General features: G+C 40.1%; 1 protein-coding gene across 1 annotated transcript in view; it reads right to left on the bottom strand.

The window, feature by feature from the left end:
• Positions 1–9,978, bottom strand: part of PRG4 (proteoglycan 4) — a 17,602-nt gene extending 7,624 nt beyond the window's left edge. Inside the window, 5 exon segments of the mRNA XM_042819404.1 lie at position 1; positions 4–693; positions 4,542–4,634; positions 5,934–6,050; positions 9,885–9,978. The exon segment at position 1 is cut by the window's left edge and continues 3,194 nt beyond it. Coding sequence (XP_042675338.1) covers position 1; positions 4–693; positions 4,542–4,634; positions 5,934–6,050; positions 9,885–9,978 — 995 coding nt within the window.
• Positions 9,979–15,930: the final 5,952 nt, after the last annotated feature.

Here is a 15,930-nt window from a genome sequence, read left to right as displayed (position 1 = left end):
CAGTGGCTTCAGGTGTTGTGTCTTCAGCTTTGGGTGTTGTTGGTGCCGCAGTGGCTTCTGGGGTTGTCTCTTCAAGTTTGGGTGTTGTTGGTGCCTCAGTGGCTTCAGGTGTTATCTCTTCTTCTTTTGGTGTTGTTGGTGCCTCAGTGGCTTCAGGGGTTGTCTCTTCAAGTTTGGGTGTTGTTGGTGCTTCCGTGAGTTCAGGCGTTGTCTCTTCATCTTTGGGTGTTGTTGGTGCCTCAGTGGCTTCAGGTGTTATCTCTTCAAGTTTGGGTGTTGTTGGTGCCTCAGTGGCCTCAGGGGTTGTCTCTTCTTCTTTGGGGGTTGTTGGTGCCTCAGTGGCTTCAGGTGTTGTGTCTTCAGGTTTGGGTGTTGTTGGTGCTTCCGTGACTTCAGGCGTTGTCTCTTCATCTTTTGGAGTTGTTGGGGCCTCAGTGGTGTCAGGGGTTGTGTCTTCAGCTTTGGATGTTGTTGGTGCCTCAGTGGCTTCAGGTGTTGTCTTTTCTTCTTTGGGGGTTGTTGGTGCCTCAGTGGCTTCAGGCGTTGTCTCCTCTTCTTTTGGTGTTGTTGGTGCCTCAGTGGCTTCAGGGGTTGTCTCTTCAGGTTTGGGTGTTGTTGGTGATTCCGTGCGTTCAGGCGTTGTCTCTTCATCTTTGGGAGTTGTTGGGGGAGGACTGGTCACAGTGCCAGTATCTGTAAGAGGAAACATATTTTATGGCATAGGAATTGCAATGCATGCATATTTTTTTATTTTTTTACTACACTGATAGAAAATAGCTTCTTGTCTTATGAATAGCAATAGTACATTGTTTTCATAGCCTTTGCTGAAAAAAAGGAAAAGCTTTCTGTGTAAATCTGTATTTAATTTGTGTTACAGCTGTTGAAACATCCTTTGTTTTTTGCCGGTTTGTAAAAGTGCATTGAAACCTATGTTAGATTTGATAAATAGATAAATACCTGTTACAACAAGTGAAAAGATACATTCATAGAGTCATAAACGTACGTTCTTTAAAAGAGCTGAACTAACCTGTACAGTGAATTTTTTTTGTATGCCTGGGACTTTGCAGCAGCTAGATTTTAACTAGTAGCATTGGTTAACCCAGGCATGTCCCACCCACACCAGCACAGCTCACCATGTGGCTGCCCCATGCCATTATGTCTCTGCTGTGCACAGCCCAGCCCAGCCCAGTGCACACAACCATCACTCAGCACCAATTGAACATCGGTGTACTATGAACCCCATCTGGGGTGAATGCGAGGCACAGGGAGGGTAGAGTGCAGTGCTAATTCAAGTTGTGGTGAATCAGTTTATGGATTTTCACCCTCAGCAAGTTTGCTGATGATACGAAGTTGGGAGGATTGGCTGACACCCCTGAAGGCTGTGCTGCCATTCAGCGAGACCTGGACAGACTGGAGAGCTGGGCAGAAAAAAAACGGATGAGGTTTAACAAAAGCAAGTGTAGAGTCTTGCATCTGGGGAGGAATAATTGCATGCACCAGTACAGGTTGGGGGATGACCTGCTGGAGGGGAGCTCTGCGGAGAGGGACCTGGGTGTCCTGGTGGATGACAGGTTGGCCATGAGCCAGCAGTGTGCCCTTGTGGCCAAGAGGGCCAATGGCATCCTGGGATGCATTAAAAAGAGCGTGGCCAGCAGGTCGAGGGAGGTGATCCTCCCCCTCTACTCTGCCCTGGTGAGACCTCATCTGGAGTACTGTGACCAGTTCTGGGCTCCCCAGTACAAAAAAGACAGGGATCTCTTGGAAAGAGTCCAGCGGAGGGCCACGAAGATGGTGAAGGGCCTGGAGCATCTCTCTTATGAAGAAAGGCTGAGTGAGCTGGGTCTGTTCAGCCTTGAGAAAAGAAGACTGAGAGGGGACATGATCCAGGTCTATAAGTATCTAAGGTGTGGGGGGCAGAATGGCAAGGACAGACTCTTTTCAGTGGTAAATGGTGACAGGACAAGGGGAAATGGCTGGAAACTTCAGCATAGGAAGTTCTGCACAAATGTGCGAAGGAACTTCTTTACAGTGAGGGTGACGGAGCACTGGAACAGGCTGCCCAGGGAGGTGGTGGAGTCTCCTTCTCTGGAGATGTTCAAGACCTGCCTGGCTGCCTACCTGTGCGACCTGGTGTAGGGAACCTGCTTTAGCAGGGGGTTGGACTCGATGATCTCTGGAGGTCCCTTCCCACCCCTACAATTCTGTGATTCTGTGATTCTGTGATTCTCTTACCAGAAAGAAATACCCCTAGCTTCACAATCGTGCCTCAGTCATATAATAACTTTTTGGCTGTACACACACTTGTGAACAACTATTTTCAAGAATGAAAATAGAAGAAGAAGATTAGCATTTTATCAAAAGTCTCTGATGAGCACTTCCAGAACTCAATATGAATTGTAACCACTGTTGCTGAACCGCTGGTTTCACAAAAACCGGGTCACATATTCCACTAGCTTTATGCTTTTTTTTTTTTTTTTTTGCTTTTTTTTTTTTCTCTTTTTTATATGTTTTTCAGTGAAAAGAAAATAATTTAAAAAATAAAATAAGCTTTGTTACTTATATACATTAACTATATTATATACTTTATGAGGGCTGCTCTGAAAGTAATGCTTCCTATTTTATTTTATTTTATTTTCCCACGACATCATAGGTGGGTGTTGTGGCATTAGAGGTTGAACCTTTTCACCAAGATTCCATTACATTTTGCTACCATGCAACAGATGGCAGCAGAGGGGTAATCTGAGAGAACGACATCTGATATTGAAGTACATATGAAGCCAAGTGGTGGAACTGAATTTTTTCATGAAGAAAAAAACTGTCATTCATTGACACTTGCTGAACATTTATGGAGACCAATCAGTGGATGTGAGTGCAGTGAGGGGTGGGTGATGAATTTAAGCAGGGAGTCACTTCCACTGGTGCAGATTTTTACATGTACAGCATTCATTTCTTGTTCATCACTGCTGAAACTTCTTAGCCAACAGTGGTGACAGTGCTGAAGAGCATTTTGTAGCTGAAAATTTGCTCTATTTAATAGTGTTATGCTCTCTGTATTGATTATAGATTCCAAGGAAGTGATCAGAAGGCATTATTTTCAGAGCAACCTCCATAAATGCAGCCCTGTACAATTCCTCTTCATTCAGTGCTGCCCAGGAAAGCCAAAAGATTGGACTTCCATAGATTAACCCATAGTGACTCTGAATTCAATAGGAAAGATTTAAAATTGTGTTTATATGTGAAGCCATATAATGTTTCTATCTTTTTTCATGGAAGGGGAACTACATTATAAAATATAGTTCTTTTAATAGGATACTTCACTATCAGTTCCTTTGATTTATTCTTTTTTCCTTAATAAAGCCTGCACCTGTGTCCTAGACCTGATGGAGAGAGCTACAGGAACAGGAGGAAAAGGAACTTTCTGAATACAGATACCTAGTAACATCTCCTGTGTTGTGTCTTTGGTATTTTTCCTCTTTGTGACGTGCAGCTTTAAGACTCTACTTTTATAGGTAGCTACACAAGCCTGGGTCAAATTATTAATATAGATAGATTCAGCAGAAACTGACAAAAAAATGTCTGCCATTACAGACATTACAACCAAATTGACACTTGGTTCTTGAAAATCTGAAAATATCAGGAGCAGCATGACGTGACTTTGGACCTCATTGTTTTGAACAAATCCCCTAAAAAAGGTATTTCAAGATCTGAGCTGCTGCTGACAGTCTCTCAGCAGGCTGGAAGCACTGAGGACTTTACAGTATGAGAAATAATCCCTACAGAGACAGTGCAGTGTGAGCAGAGCATTACAGAATAGGATTTCATCCTACCCAATATGTCTGAAATACCAACAGTCACATGGGCTCCTGTTGTCTACTTTTCCTTAATTTTGTTCCATTTAATCTTCTAGATTGACTTTGCAACAGGAAATTTCCACAACAGAAAGGTAAATAGTCAAAACTGAAAAACAAACTAAGGGCTAAGCTATTGGCCAGTGTTGACTTACAGCCTTGTTTCATTGTTATAACTTCAAGGTTTCAAGTTCAAAGGGATCTCCCAAGTTAGCATTAATAATGCTGGAATAGAGTATCAAAGAGCACAGGAACATGGCATGTTTTCCATTCAGAAGAAAATAAGTTATGTGTGTTTTCTGAAGCTGCAGGATGCCTGACTTGGTTAAAGCTAAAGAAACCTGTTTGTCTGTTCTGGTTCTGCCAGATCTTCACTGTCCCAGAATACAGCACCCTGTCTGTTCCTGCAGTGGATATTGTCCAAAACTGACAGTGGTGTGTTATCTTATTGAAGATATGTGTGGAAATCAAATAGGGGCACAGGAGATGTCACCACACCCCAACATGTCTTAAGCAAACTCTGCAAAGTCAGTAGAGTCTTTCTTGAAATGTAGGTGAGGTAATTAATTTATACTCTGAGTGGTTCCAAGGTGGGTAATGTCTCACATCACTTTTCTATTTCCAGAGCAGGAAAACAGTCTCTAATGTCCCTCCATATAACACCCACTCTTTTTCATTCATATCCTTTCCTACCTTCCTCTGGCTTCTTTTGCTCATCTGTAGATGACCTTTTGGACGTCGATTTATTTGGGGGAGGAGTCTGGGGCACTGGCTTTTCTGTGTGTACTGAAAGAAATGACACAGTTTGTTAATGGGATCGCATTGAGATGTTTGTTGTAAGCAGGTGGTACTGTGGTACACAACTTCAATGATACTTCTCCACATCCATTTTTTTAAATATATTATTTATTGTCCGTGGGATTTTTTAGGGCATTATTGGGAAAAAGAGAAATGGAAAAGAGAAAAATACTCTGGGGATCCCTAAGTGCTTATCACAGACCTGAGCAATCTTTTTCCCAGAGGTGAGAGGTGAGGCATTCCAAGCTAAACGGAATTTTCAGGTGGGAAGAATATGAATACTAAGTGGAGTTCTATGCTCTGAGAACTTGTCTGATCATAGAATCATAGAATGCTTTGTGTTGGAAGAGACCTTTAAGTTCATCTAGTTCCAACCCCCTGCTATAGGCAGAAACATCTCTTTTGGTTACAAATACATAAATTACAATGAGGTATAGCATCATTCCAAAGAGTTTAGCAGGTTTCTTAGTTACTCACAGACAGCAAGATCATTTAAATGTTGGTAGAGAGCAGAGCGGATTTGGGAACATTTGGTTTTGTGTTGATATTTGTTGTTGGTTTGACAAAAAATTAACAGCAAACCAAAGTAGCAGTGGCTGCTGTCACTGTGGAAAGCTGCTGTGTGGTGCTGGATGGGACCTGTGGGACCCATGTGCATTCCTGCCTGGGGCAGAGCTACTACCAAGCCAGCAGGCCATGCTTTTCTCAAAGGCAGAGTTGCTATCTCTTTCTGAGTCACAGAGAGATCTGCTCAACCAGCAGCTCTGAGTGAGGTGTTTCCATTTTGTCTACACCCCTCGCAGTCCCAGTGTTACACCTGTAACCCTTGGGGAATCTTGCTCTAACTGAAGGGGTTTTATCACAGGGATTAAAAAGCAAGAAGGAAAATAAGATGGAATGCAATCACTGACAAAATGGTAGATAATGTCACTTAAATCAGGTGGCATCCTGGCACAACAGCTGAGAAAAGCAGGTTTTAAACAGCCTCAAAGACAGCAAATTCACCTCAAGACATTTCTAATACATTTATCTTCTTCTGCACATTCAGTCAGGAGTGCTCAGAACAGAGTCTATTTCAGTATAAACTGCTGTGCACCTGGGGACTGGGACTGCCATACTTCAGGTGTACTGGCCAACAGTAGGATTGGATTAATTTTATGGTAAGATTCACCTGAGAAGGTGGATAATAACCAGAACAAAGTCTGTGTGGTCCACATTTTATGGCTGCCCAAGGTATCTAAATTTAAATATATATTGGGAAAACATTGTGATAAAGAAATTTCTTACATTCTTTACAGTGTTCTTCGTAGTCTGGGCAGCATTTTCCATATCGTTTACAGTCTATGTCACAGTCGCACTCTCTTCCTCTTTGATAGACTTCAAAGCAACGTCCTTTGCAGGAGACTGTTACATAAGGCAGAACAAACAATGGAGTTAATACTTTTGTGCAGCTCATATGTGACACTGGGACCTTTCTACAGTGACTTAAGCTGATTTAAAGACCAGCTTCCTATGTGATTATTCTGGTCTGACCCAGAATTTGATTGTGTGATTAATTGCAATGAGTTTTGGATCAGGCCACGTAACCAGAACAGTGCTTTGCTTGGGATCTGTGGCAGAATTAAAACATAACCATGGAGCTCACTTTAGATAGGTCCCATCAGAGAAGACTTGACAGAACCAGAGACGGCTGAGGCTGTCAGGGACCTCTGAAGGTCACATCATCCCCTGCTCTAGCAGGGCCACCAGAGCTGAGCACCCTGGACCATATCAAGGTGGTTTTGGAGATCTGCAGGGAAGAGACTCTACAGCCTTTCTGGACGTGTGCTGTTTCCCTGATCACATAGGAGTTGTTTCAAGAATGATGGTTAAAATCAGTAAGAAAATAATTCTGGGCCACATTTTCAAAAAGGATTTGCACTGGGGCACTTCTCTGCATCAACAGTGGTGTGTCTACCAAAGCATTTCTGAAAAGGAATAGGGCCTACATATGTTGTGATTGACTGCACTAGTTGTCAGTGTGCAAGTACTGCATCTTAGTTGTTGGTGTACTGCACTGGAATACTTTAGACCTAAAGTAGATATTTTTGGGGGGGGGGGGGGGGCGGGTTGTTTGTTTGTTTAGGATGCTTAGCATCTCATAGAATGGAGCTAAGAATTAACCATTACTTGGTATTTCCAAAATTATCTTATGATCTGTTGCATAGAGCTCTATTTTACAATTAAGTAATTATCTAGCAAAGTTATGATTACTGCATAGGCAGGATGGGAACAGCTTTAGACCAGCAGGGGAGTGCTCTGCTGATGCAGTGGATTAATTCCATGTGCCTGAGCAAAAATGGTTTTTATTTTTTAAAGAATTATCATTTTAGGTAATGCTTTTTCTGCGTTAAAATTGTTAGCCTGTACTGCTAAATCTAAGACCTTGAATCTTGGTCTCACACCTTTAGTCTTACTGGAATTATGCTGTAGTGTAGCTATGGTTATCTAAAACCCTGCTATTTTTTGACATATGGGTATTTTTACATACATATGCTATTTTTTGACATAAGAAAATAATTTGAGAACTTCTCCAGCAGAACAAGTTTGAAGTATCTGTATTTTTTTATGCCATACAGTCATAAATTTCACACATACTAATACATGTCCATTCATCTTATCCATCACACTCCAGCCACAGTTCTGATCCACTCAGTTTCTGTCAGGACTTCCTCTGACTCCCCACAGACTCCATTCCTCTTAAATTTGGGTGGGACTCCCTAAAAAATTTTCTCTGGAAGATCCTGAAACTTTCCTTCTTACCTGAACTTATTTTTAATTTTTGTTGTTGTTGTTGTTAAATATTACAGACAAACAAATACAGTACAAGTGCACAAAGGAGGAGATAACAAGCAATAGGGAAAATCCCTCTCTTGCTCTGTTCTTCAAAAAGCAAACTCCTTTTCTTGGTGACAACCTGCAGATGCAAAATTTTCATTGAATTAGCTGTGAGAGGTTATCACCAAGCTTTTGAGGGGGAGCATTATACATAGATGAGAGGAGCACAAGGATGAGCAAACTGAAAAAAGAGTCTAAGCATTCAGAGGACATAGGCTGGTGCAAGCAGGAGAAGCCTTTGCTGATAGGAGCTGGCTATGTTTGGGAACTTACCCCCTGTGCAGACTTTGTTGAAGTCAGGGCAGCACTCCTTGTAGTGTTGGCAGCTATAATCACAGTGGCAGACATGCTCTCTAGAATACCTTTCCCCACATCTCCCTGTACAGCTCCATAAATCTAAAATCACACGACACATGTAAACATTGCCAAACTGAAGTGGTATGTGAGGAAACTGAATGGCAAAGCAGGAAGATTTATGTTTCCCTGAAGAATGCCATTTATTTATTCAGAGCAATGGAAGCTGTGAGCCAGTGCAGCCCGTTTGGAAGTCCTGCAGATCAGAGCTGATCCCTGGGCTGGCCAGTGAGCAGGCAGCAGAGATGGGCTCTGTCTGGTTTGTCCTGTTTATCCTAAAGATCAGAGGATCCTGAGGACCAGTTCGGTGACATGGCTGCACTGGTTATGGCATTCAGACTTGTTCCAATTTATCTGAGGCAATGTATCAGGCACTATGTCGTTTCATTTTCTAACTTTATACACTCTAAGCATGGCCACAGAAGTGTACCTGCACCAGTGTACCTGACAGATATGTTAGGCTTGCCAGATTTTTACTTTAGTAATGTTCTTTGTAATAAAATCAGCTCAAGTTTTAAATGGTGAGCACTGCCCTAATAAATATAGGTCCCCAGAGCCATTTTTAAGCCTGCCCTTCACATGGTTGTTTTTTGCTTTTTTTTCCTCCAAAGTCAGAGAAGAATTTGGTGCTCACCCTGAGGCTAGGAGAAGTTGAGATCTGGTCCTGCAGCATTCTACAAAGTGCTCCTGTTTACTAATGAGAAGGTTGCTACTAGCAGAATAACCTAGGTGCTTATTTCACACTGGCAATACGGCTTGACTGCTGCAGTGCTGCAAAATGCCAGTTAATAAATATGTGGTGCAGGCCACAGGTGGCAAGCAAGACAGCAGATATCTGCTTCCAAAGTATCAGATATTCACCTGGGCTTACTCCCCCTCCTACCTGAATCCCCCACTAATGTGATGCTCTATCACTTCTTCTGGAAATGCAGGACCACAAGTGGAGTGTCCCTAAATACAAACAAAAAGCTGAACAATCAGCGAGCTACAACAGACTTTGGGTAATCAGCTGAAACATCGAGGAACAACAAAGAAACAACAAGGAATAACATGTAACACAACACAACACCAAAGACAGCCATTTCTACCGGTACACACGCTGTGCGTGTGGAGGTAGAACATAGCATAACAAAAGATTGAACCTGTGAACCTGTATTGAGATTTTTCAGCAATTCAGTAGTGAAGGATGGAAAACACCTCAATGCTTACAGCTGCTCTTGGCAAGAAACTGATTTTTGGTGGAAACAGTATGAAGGCACCCAACGACCTCAGGGGGAGCAGAGCCAGACATTGCTGCCCTGCAGGTACTGCCTGACATCTGCTGAGCCCTGGTGAGCTGCTCACCTGCGCAGTAAAATGTGTTTCACAAGCCAGTGATACACTGTGTTATCAGTGTAACCACTTCAGAGCCCCTTGAGAAGAAGCACAGCAGGGGGCTTGCCGGGCTATTGGTCCTTCCATTCCTTCTTCATGGGGCTGTTCAGTTAGAAGGCAACTGCAGAGCTTTGAGAGTAAATTACGATCTGCAGTATTGTACATGCAATTGCCAAAATCAGCCTGTGCATTTACTAGCAAAGGACTTAGTCCCACGTGCACATTCCTTTCCCCATCCCATCCTGTTTAGGTATTTCTACCTCAATTTTATGGATATTATAATTCTAAATTCTTCCTTGAAGTATATGGCCAATCATTTCTGCTAAATATATCAGCAGAAGGACAACAGGATCAGTAGAATATGTCTGCAGGAAGAGACGTAAATTCATATGAATCTTGCCTAATATTCATACATATGCTATTTCTCAAAAACATAGGACTGTGGTCTACCAAAATTAATTTATGAAATTATTCAGTGAAGATAAAACTGAATCATAATGACTGCGTGTGAAAAAAAAAAATGTTTTACAGCTTAGTATTTTTATGAAGATAAATTCAAAGCTTCATTTTGAAGCTTTCTTATCATTTTTCAGATCTCCTTGGCAGCCTCCCTTCAACCGGATGTTACAGTACCTTGAGAAGCCACTCCTTGAATCAGGGACAGTGAAAGGATCACCAGGGATATGTAAACTATGTTCCATATGATCATTACTTTCAGGTACAACATCATCCCTAAAAAGAAATCATTTCACATAATTACATGCAATTCTTGTATTTTTTAATAATCAATTTGTTAAACTTGAAATGCATATCTTTATACAGAACATGAGTTTCACTGCAACATACAGCTCACATTAAAATTACTCCAGGAGAAGTTGGTAATTTATAATTACTCCTTAAACCCTCTCATAGTAGCTGATTAGCTGCTAAATTTTTCAGTAAGACTAGGAATATTCATTATTAACAAATGGGATCTGAAGTCAGTCTCCTCGTTTGAAAAGGGTGGAGTTTGGTACACCAGTCTCTAAGACTACAATACTGATAAAGGTAAATCTAGAACCAAAATCAATACTGCCAAAAGAGTGATTAATCAGCATATTTTTATAAACATAATCCGTCATCAAAATATTAGTGCTTAAGCATGACAAATGAAATGACAAAAGTAAATCTCTCTCAAAAAGGAAAAAGTCTGTTCTTTCTGCTGCAGCCCATCATTTTCTTTGCATCAGAATGCTCTGAGTAGAGAAGGGAATTACACTTACCTAACGAAGAATGTGCCTGCTCTCAGGGATGCTTCAGATGCCTTATATATCACTTTATAACTACGCTGGGGTGAACTAATTAGTCTGCTTGTTAAACATAACTGCCAATGACAGCCTATGACAGCAGACTTTCCACATGTATTGGAAGAGATCCCAGATGACTAGACTAACAGAACATCTGGAAAACACTCCCATTAAGAAAAAAGATTACTGAACAAAATAAACAGAGACTTACTAGTCAAAACACATTTTGATCACTGAGTGAAATGAACAAATTGTCCTGAATGGATCTGGAACATATTAGGTATTATTGTAGCAATAAAAAATCATTATAGGCAAATGCTGAGTATATTTTCTTTCCTGTCAAAAGAAGCTTGGGTGACAGTAACCTAAAATTATGCAGTACTATCTGCTACTGATGGTGTTTCTTCTCCAAAAATATTCAAGATCAATTCATTCAACAATATATAATTCACCACTTGTGCACTGAATGTGTGCTACTTTCCCCTGAGCTGAATAGAAATGTTGCCAAGGTGTTGGCTAGAAATCAAGCAATTTAGTCAAATCTCAAATTGATTCTATCTATTCTATGCAAAACATCAAAAATGAATGGAAGAGACATTAAACTGTTCTAAAAGTCTTTGTGATCATCCATTTCCTATTCAGAGTATTAGGAATGGCTACTTGTAATGCCCAGAGCTAAAGGACGCTTCTTGGAAACCTGAATGTCTAAATGACATTTAAAAATTAAATATTTAAATGTAGCAACAGATTTGGTGCTGTCAAGGACTAGCATTTAAGAATTGGCATACAATACATTACAATACATTGTAATATCTACTTGTCTGGTTTTGTTTTACAAGAGGAATTCCACTTCATTTCGTAAAAAAAGTGGCAAAAGACTCCACCTGAAAACGCTGCATTTCTTGTATTCCATGTAATTATTATACTCTAAATTACAGTTTTCTGTAATTCTTCTGCCTTTGGAGCCCCTGAAAAACTAGCTTTCTATTCAAAACTTTCTCAAAAGAGAGTATTAATCATACAAAGCTATCTTGAACTGTCAGGTGATTTTCATGTTCTGGATAAGCTGTACATGTGTCACTAGGGATATCAGCAAACCCTTCCTCACTCATCATACTGGTTACTTTTGAATGCAGGCTTTTAAAGCTAAAACACCGGTGTGTCAACTGGTGTCAACCGGTGTGTCTCCATTCACTATTATAAAAACCTAGTACTCGACCTCGACAGAATGTGCCCACTCTATGGCTTCATTTAACTTACGTAGCAACTTCACAGCATTACGCTGCTTTAAACCACTTTGAAGGAAAACATTTCCAGCTAACCACCCTGCCCAATCCAGTTTGACAGAAAATGGTTTTGTTGTGTTTGTTGTTTTTTTGTTTGTTTGTTTGTTTGTTTGAATTTCAGAACAGACTGGTTTTTATAAAAGGGCTCAAATCAAGTAAATGATTTTGAAGAGTATTACTTGGTCAGAAAGCCAACATTTTCAATGAACATTTTATCTCTACACTGTAACATTCTGAAAAGTAATGTTTGCTTTGTCTTTCAGGCAAAATATATAAAACCTTATAATTAGTTCTATTGGGTAGATATGAGCTGAGCAGTAATTTAATTAGACAAAGTCTTCAGGCAGCATAAGCCCCTGATGAAATATTTTTATGCGTATCCCAAATGTTATCTGTATTTCCTACCTTCACAGACTGAGCACATTGAAAATAAAATAAATTGCTTTGCACACTGAAATCATCACAGTTATAGCACTATTTTTTGTATTTAATTTTTGAATAACGAAACCCACATGCTGATGCCCATTACTCAGCTATATTCTTACGCCTTTCCAGGTCTTGGCTTTTTCTGAAGTTCATCAGGCAGTTACACTCATGATAGTGCTTTCTGGGCTGTGCTCATATCCTCTGAGATTCAGGCAGAAAATGTATGCCAGTAAGATCCAAGAAAATGGTCATGGTGTCAGTCTGAGTCTGGTCTGACTCATGCTTTATTGCTTGTCGGTCCTGTTATTGATCCCCAGTGTTAACGCATTAGTATCCTCAAAGTACAATTTCTACATTAAAAATAAAAGTTACGTTTGGAACATTATGGATCCCTGTGAGAACTCAGGTGGCTGCACTAGCAGGAGGAATGTGCCAGCAGGAGTCATACAGAGAAACAGCTGAGCAACAGTACAGCAAGTGAAGAGAAAACAAAAGAGAGGTTTTTTTTAGGGTAGTGCTTATCTACTGAATACTCACTGATTAGTGTACCCCTTTTTAATCTTTACATAGTAGGAATCATAAAAGAAATGTAACTGAAAAATTAGACTAGAGTGTTGGGAGTTGAATTAAATTAGTTCCTAAGAAGAAGAATTGTGAAGAAACCATGAACACTTTTGCTTTCTTTCTTGGTGGGGTGAGGAAGGAGAATGATGCAGAGAAGGAAGAAGCCCTAACGTGGGAAGGGCATGGGGTCACAAATTAATTCTTCTGTGCAACTGGCAACTGACCAAGGGAAATTTCCTTCTGTTACCTTTTATGATCAATCACCTTTTCCTTACAGATACTGGTTACATCTTATTTGCATATTTTATTTGATTCTAGGGGAAAGAAAAAAAAAAAAAAAAAAGAAAGAAAAAGAAATACTTAACTTTGAAAAACACTTAAATATACTGACTTAATGACTGTTAAGAATACTTTTAAGAATATTAACACCATTGATTTTCTGTGATATAGGAGTATTGTGAGAAGTATTTTTCCACACAGCAACATCAGGTGAGGCAGTAACAATAGATGGAAGATGAAGGCTGAAATCTGCATGGTGTCTGTGCTATTTTTATAGGACTATTGAGATCAGTAGGAGAACAGCTTTTATTCCAGAAGACCCTGTAGTAGTTCTCACAGCTGCAGACATTACTGAATATCCTGAGAGGCAGAACGAGGGGAAGCTAATCTGCTGGCTGGTACACATGGAGATATGCATAACTTGATTTTCTCTGAAACCTGATCTCTAATAATCAGTCAATAGCCATTATAATTAGTCTCTGAAGATCCTAAATCTTTCCTCTGGAAGAAACGTACAGAATTTTGTCTCAAAGCTAGAGTGTGTATTTACTTGAACTAGGCTGGGATCACATTCTGTGTGAATGCATACTGAGTCGTGCAAGTGGGCAGTTCCATGTCAGAAAGTTACTGGGGAAATCTTCCAAAGGACAGTGTCTGACAGTGCAGGGGCAGGATGCTACTAAATCACAGCTATTAATCTTCCCTTTATTTCCAAGCATATTAGTTAGTCTGATGAAATGGTTATTGATTTCAATCTAGACAGACTAAAAAGTGGCTATTGCTTCATTCAAAGTGTCTCACAAAATGAATTGCTTTCCATATTTTTTGTTCTTTTTCAGTAAGGTACATATGAAATAGCTCTTCTACTGAATAAAAGCAGGAAGAAAGCAAGATGCAGCTACAGGAAGAAAAAAAAATCACAAGAGGTTTGGCTGACTTGAGGATTGCAGATGACCAGAATTATAAGGAAAACAAACATGAGAGAGGTGAGTGGAATAGGAGAAAGGTAAACTTGGGAGAGTTGAAAAGGGAGTTCCCAGTTAAACTGCAGAAGCTGAAAGAGCAGAGGCTCTTGTTTAACTTGTGAATGAAGGACACAGAAAATTATTTCAGACTGCAGTGATTTCATCCCCATCTACAGGATTGTTATTAAAGATTCCCAAAACCAAACACCACTCTTTACATGGCTTTTGCAAAGCGTCAGCAAAAGAATCTGGGACAGCACTGCAAGTTTTTGTTCTACTCTCAGACTTAGTGTGAAGTAATTTTCCTGTTACACAAAGAATCATCTTCCTTAAACATCTCACTCAGGCTACTATAAATAATTTCCTTTACGCTCAAGATTTTGCCTCATACACTGAAGCAAAAATATCTGTTTAAATGTCTGTATTTAAGGGGAAAGTCTAACTGTGCAAGTATACCACTTTTGAAAAGATTTTACTGAATGAAACAGTTCTTTATTAAGTAAACGAATAAATGTAATGGACTAGGATTTTGTCAGGTAGAAAAATATAACATAGAGTACAAGAATTGGCATTATCTCAAGTAAGGAAGGCTTCTGCAGCAGATGCCTGCAACAAATAAGATCATTCCAAAAACATAAATAATTCAGTGAGGCTGTATTACAGCACAGGTTGTGCAGTGCTTTTCTAAATCTGATGGAATAACTGGCAGCAAAGGCAAGCCTCTTTGCCTGGCATTCTGAGGGAGTTGCAGGGCAAAATGAGAAAAATAACTAGGTTTACTTGCTTGTAGCTTTCTGCTCTGTCAGGAAATTTATAGACATTGGTGTCTGTTCGCATATCATTCATCTGAGATTAGAAGTGAAGTGAGTATTACTTGTTAGAAACCTGGAAGTCTGTTAAATTATGTGACTGTCACGGGCACAAATAGACGGCTGCAGGAATGGTCCTGACAAGGAGTTCAGTTCTTTGCCTCCCCTGGACTGTTCGCTTTTGTAGTATGGGCTGCCACAACTAGAAGCTGCCATCAGGGCTGGGGATCTAAATTGTTTTCATATCCTTCCCCAGATGCAGCTATGCTTGAGGATGGGTCATGCTTTAGATAAAATTTATGATAAAATTTCCAAGAACTCCATTGACAATTTTTTAAAGCTCAAAGTGTTAAATGGGACTGGCAGTTGCAGGGATTACAGCAGGAGGCCTGTAGAAGGGTGGTTGGAAATAGATTATCTTCAAGGTCCCTTCCAACCCAAACCATTCTATGGTTCTATAGGGGGGCATGGGTGGAGGAGATTGCGTTTTAATGATTCATTCCACATCTAGACTTCAATTTAAGGTTATGTTTTGGATTAAATTGAGATTATAAGAACCTAGTGATTCATCTCTGTGGCTTTCAATTTTAGGAGTGTGTCTCTGGCAGAGACTGTTTAATCCCATTTGCAATAGGGATTGATAAATATATTGATGTTACTGAATATATATTTGGACTCAGAACAGCTGTCTTTTCTATTCAGGTACTAGAGACACTAAAAGCCTAAAAGGAGTACTGGGGATTCACGGACATGTTCTGTTTTACTATGGGAACTGACCTGCCAAGTAAAATACAGTTTTTTTTGAGTTTGTGCCAGTGAGATCCTACTTTATGGCTATACTGAGTAAATGCTCAGTCATGGTGTTTCAGTATACTTCTGTAATGTTCAATTTATGTTTCAGCTTCAGTCTGTGTTTTCAAATTACTTGCTGTGTTCCTTTCTGTAAAGATTGGACATATTCTTATAAGTGATGCTAATGTAAGGATGTGAGTTAGAATTAGTATTTAGGCATTTACCACTTTAAGAAACAGTAAACACAGGCAGATGTGCACCATAGCCATGCA

This window comes from Centrocercus urophasianus, unplaced genomic scaffold (assembly GCF_019232065.1).
Source record: "Centrocercus urophasianus isolate 14NV4802_14NV808 unplaced genomic scaffold, USGS_Curo_1.0 seq_18, whole genome shotgun sequence".
In the NCBI taxonomy this organism is placed as follows: Eukaryota; Metazoa; Chordata; class Aves; order Galliformes; family Phasianidae; genus Centrocercus; species Centrocercus urophasianus.
This window is presented reverse-complemented; position numbering and strand designations above follow the sequence as displayed.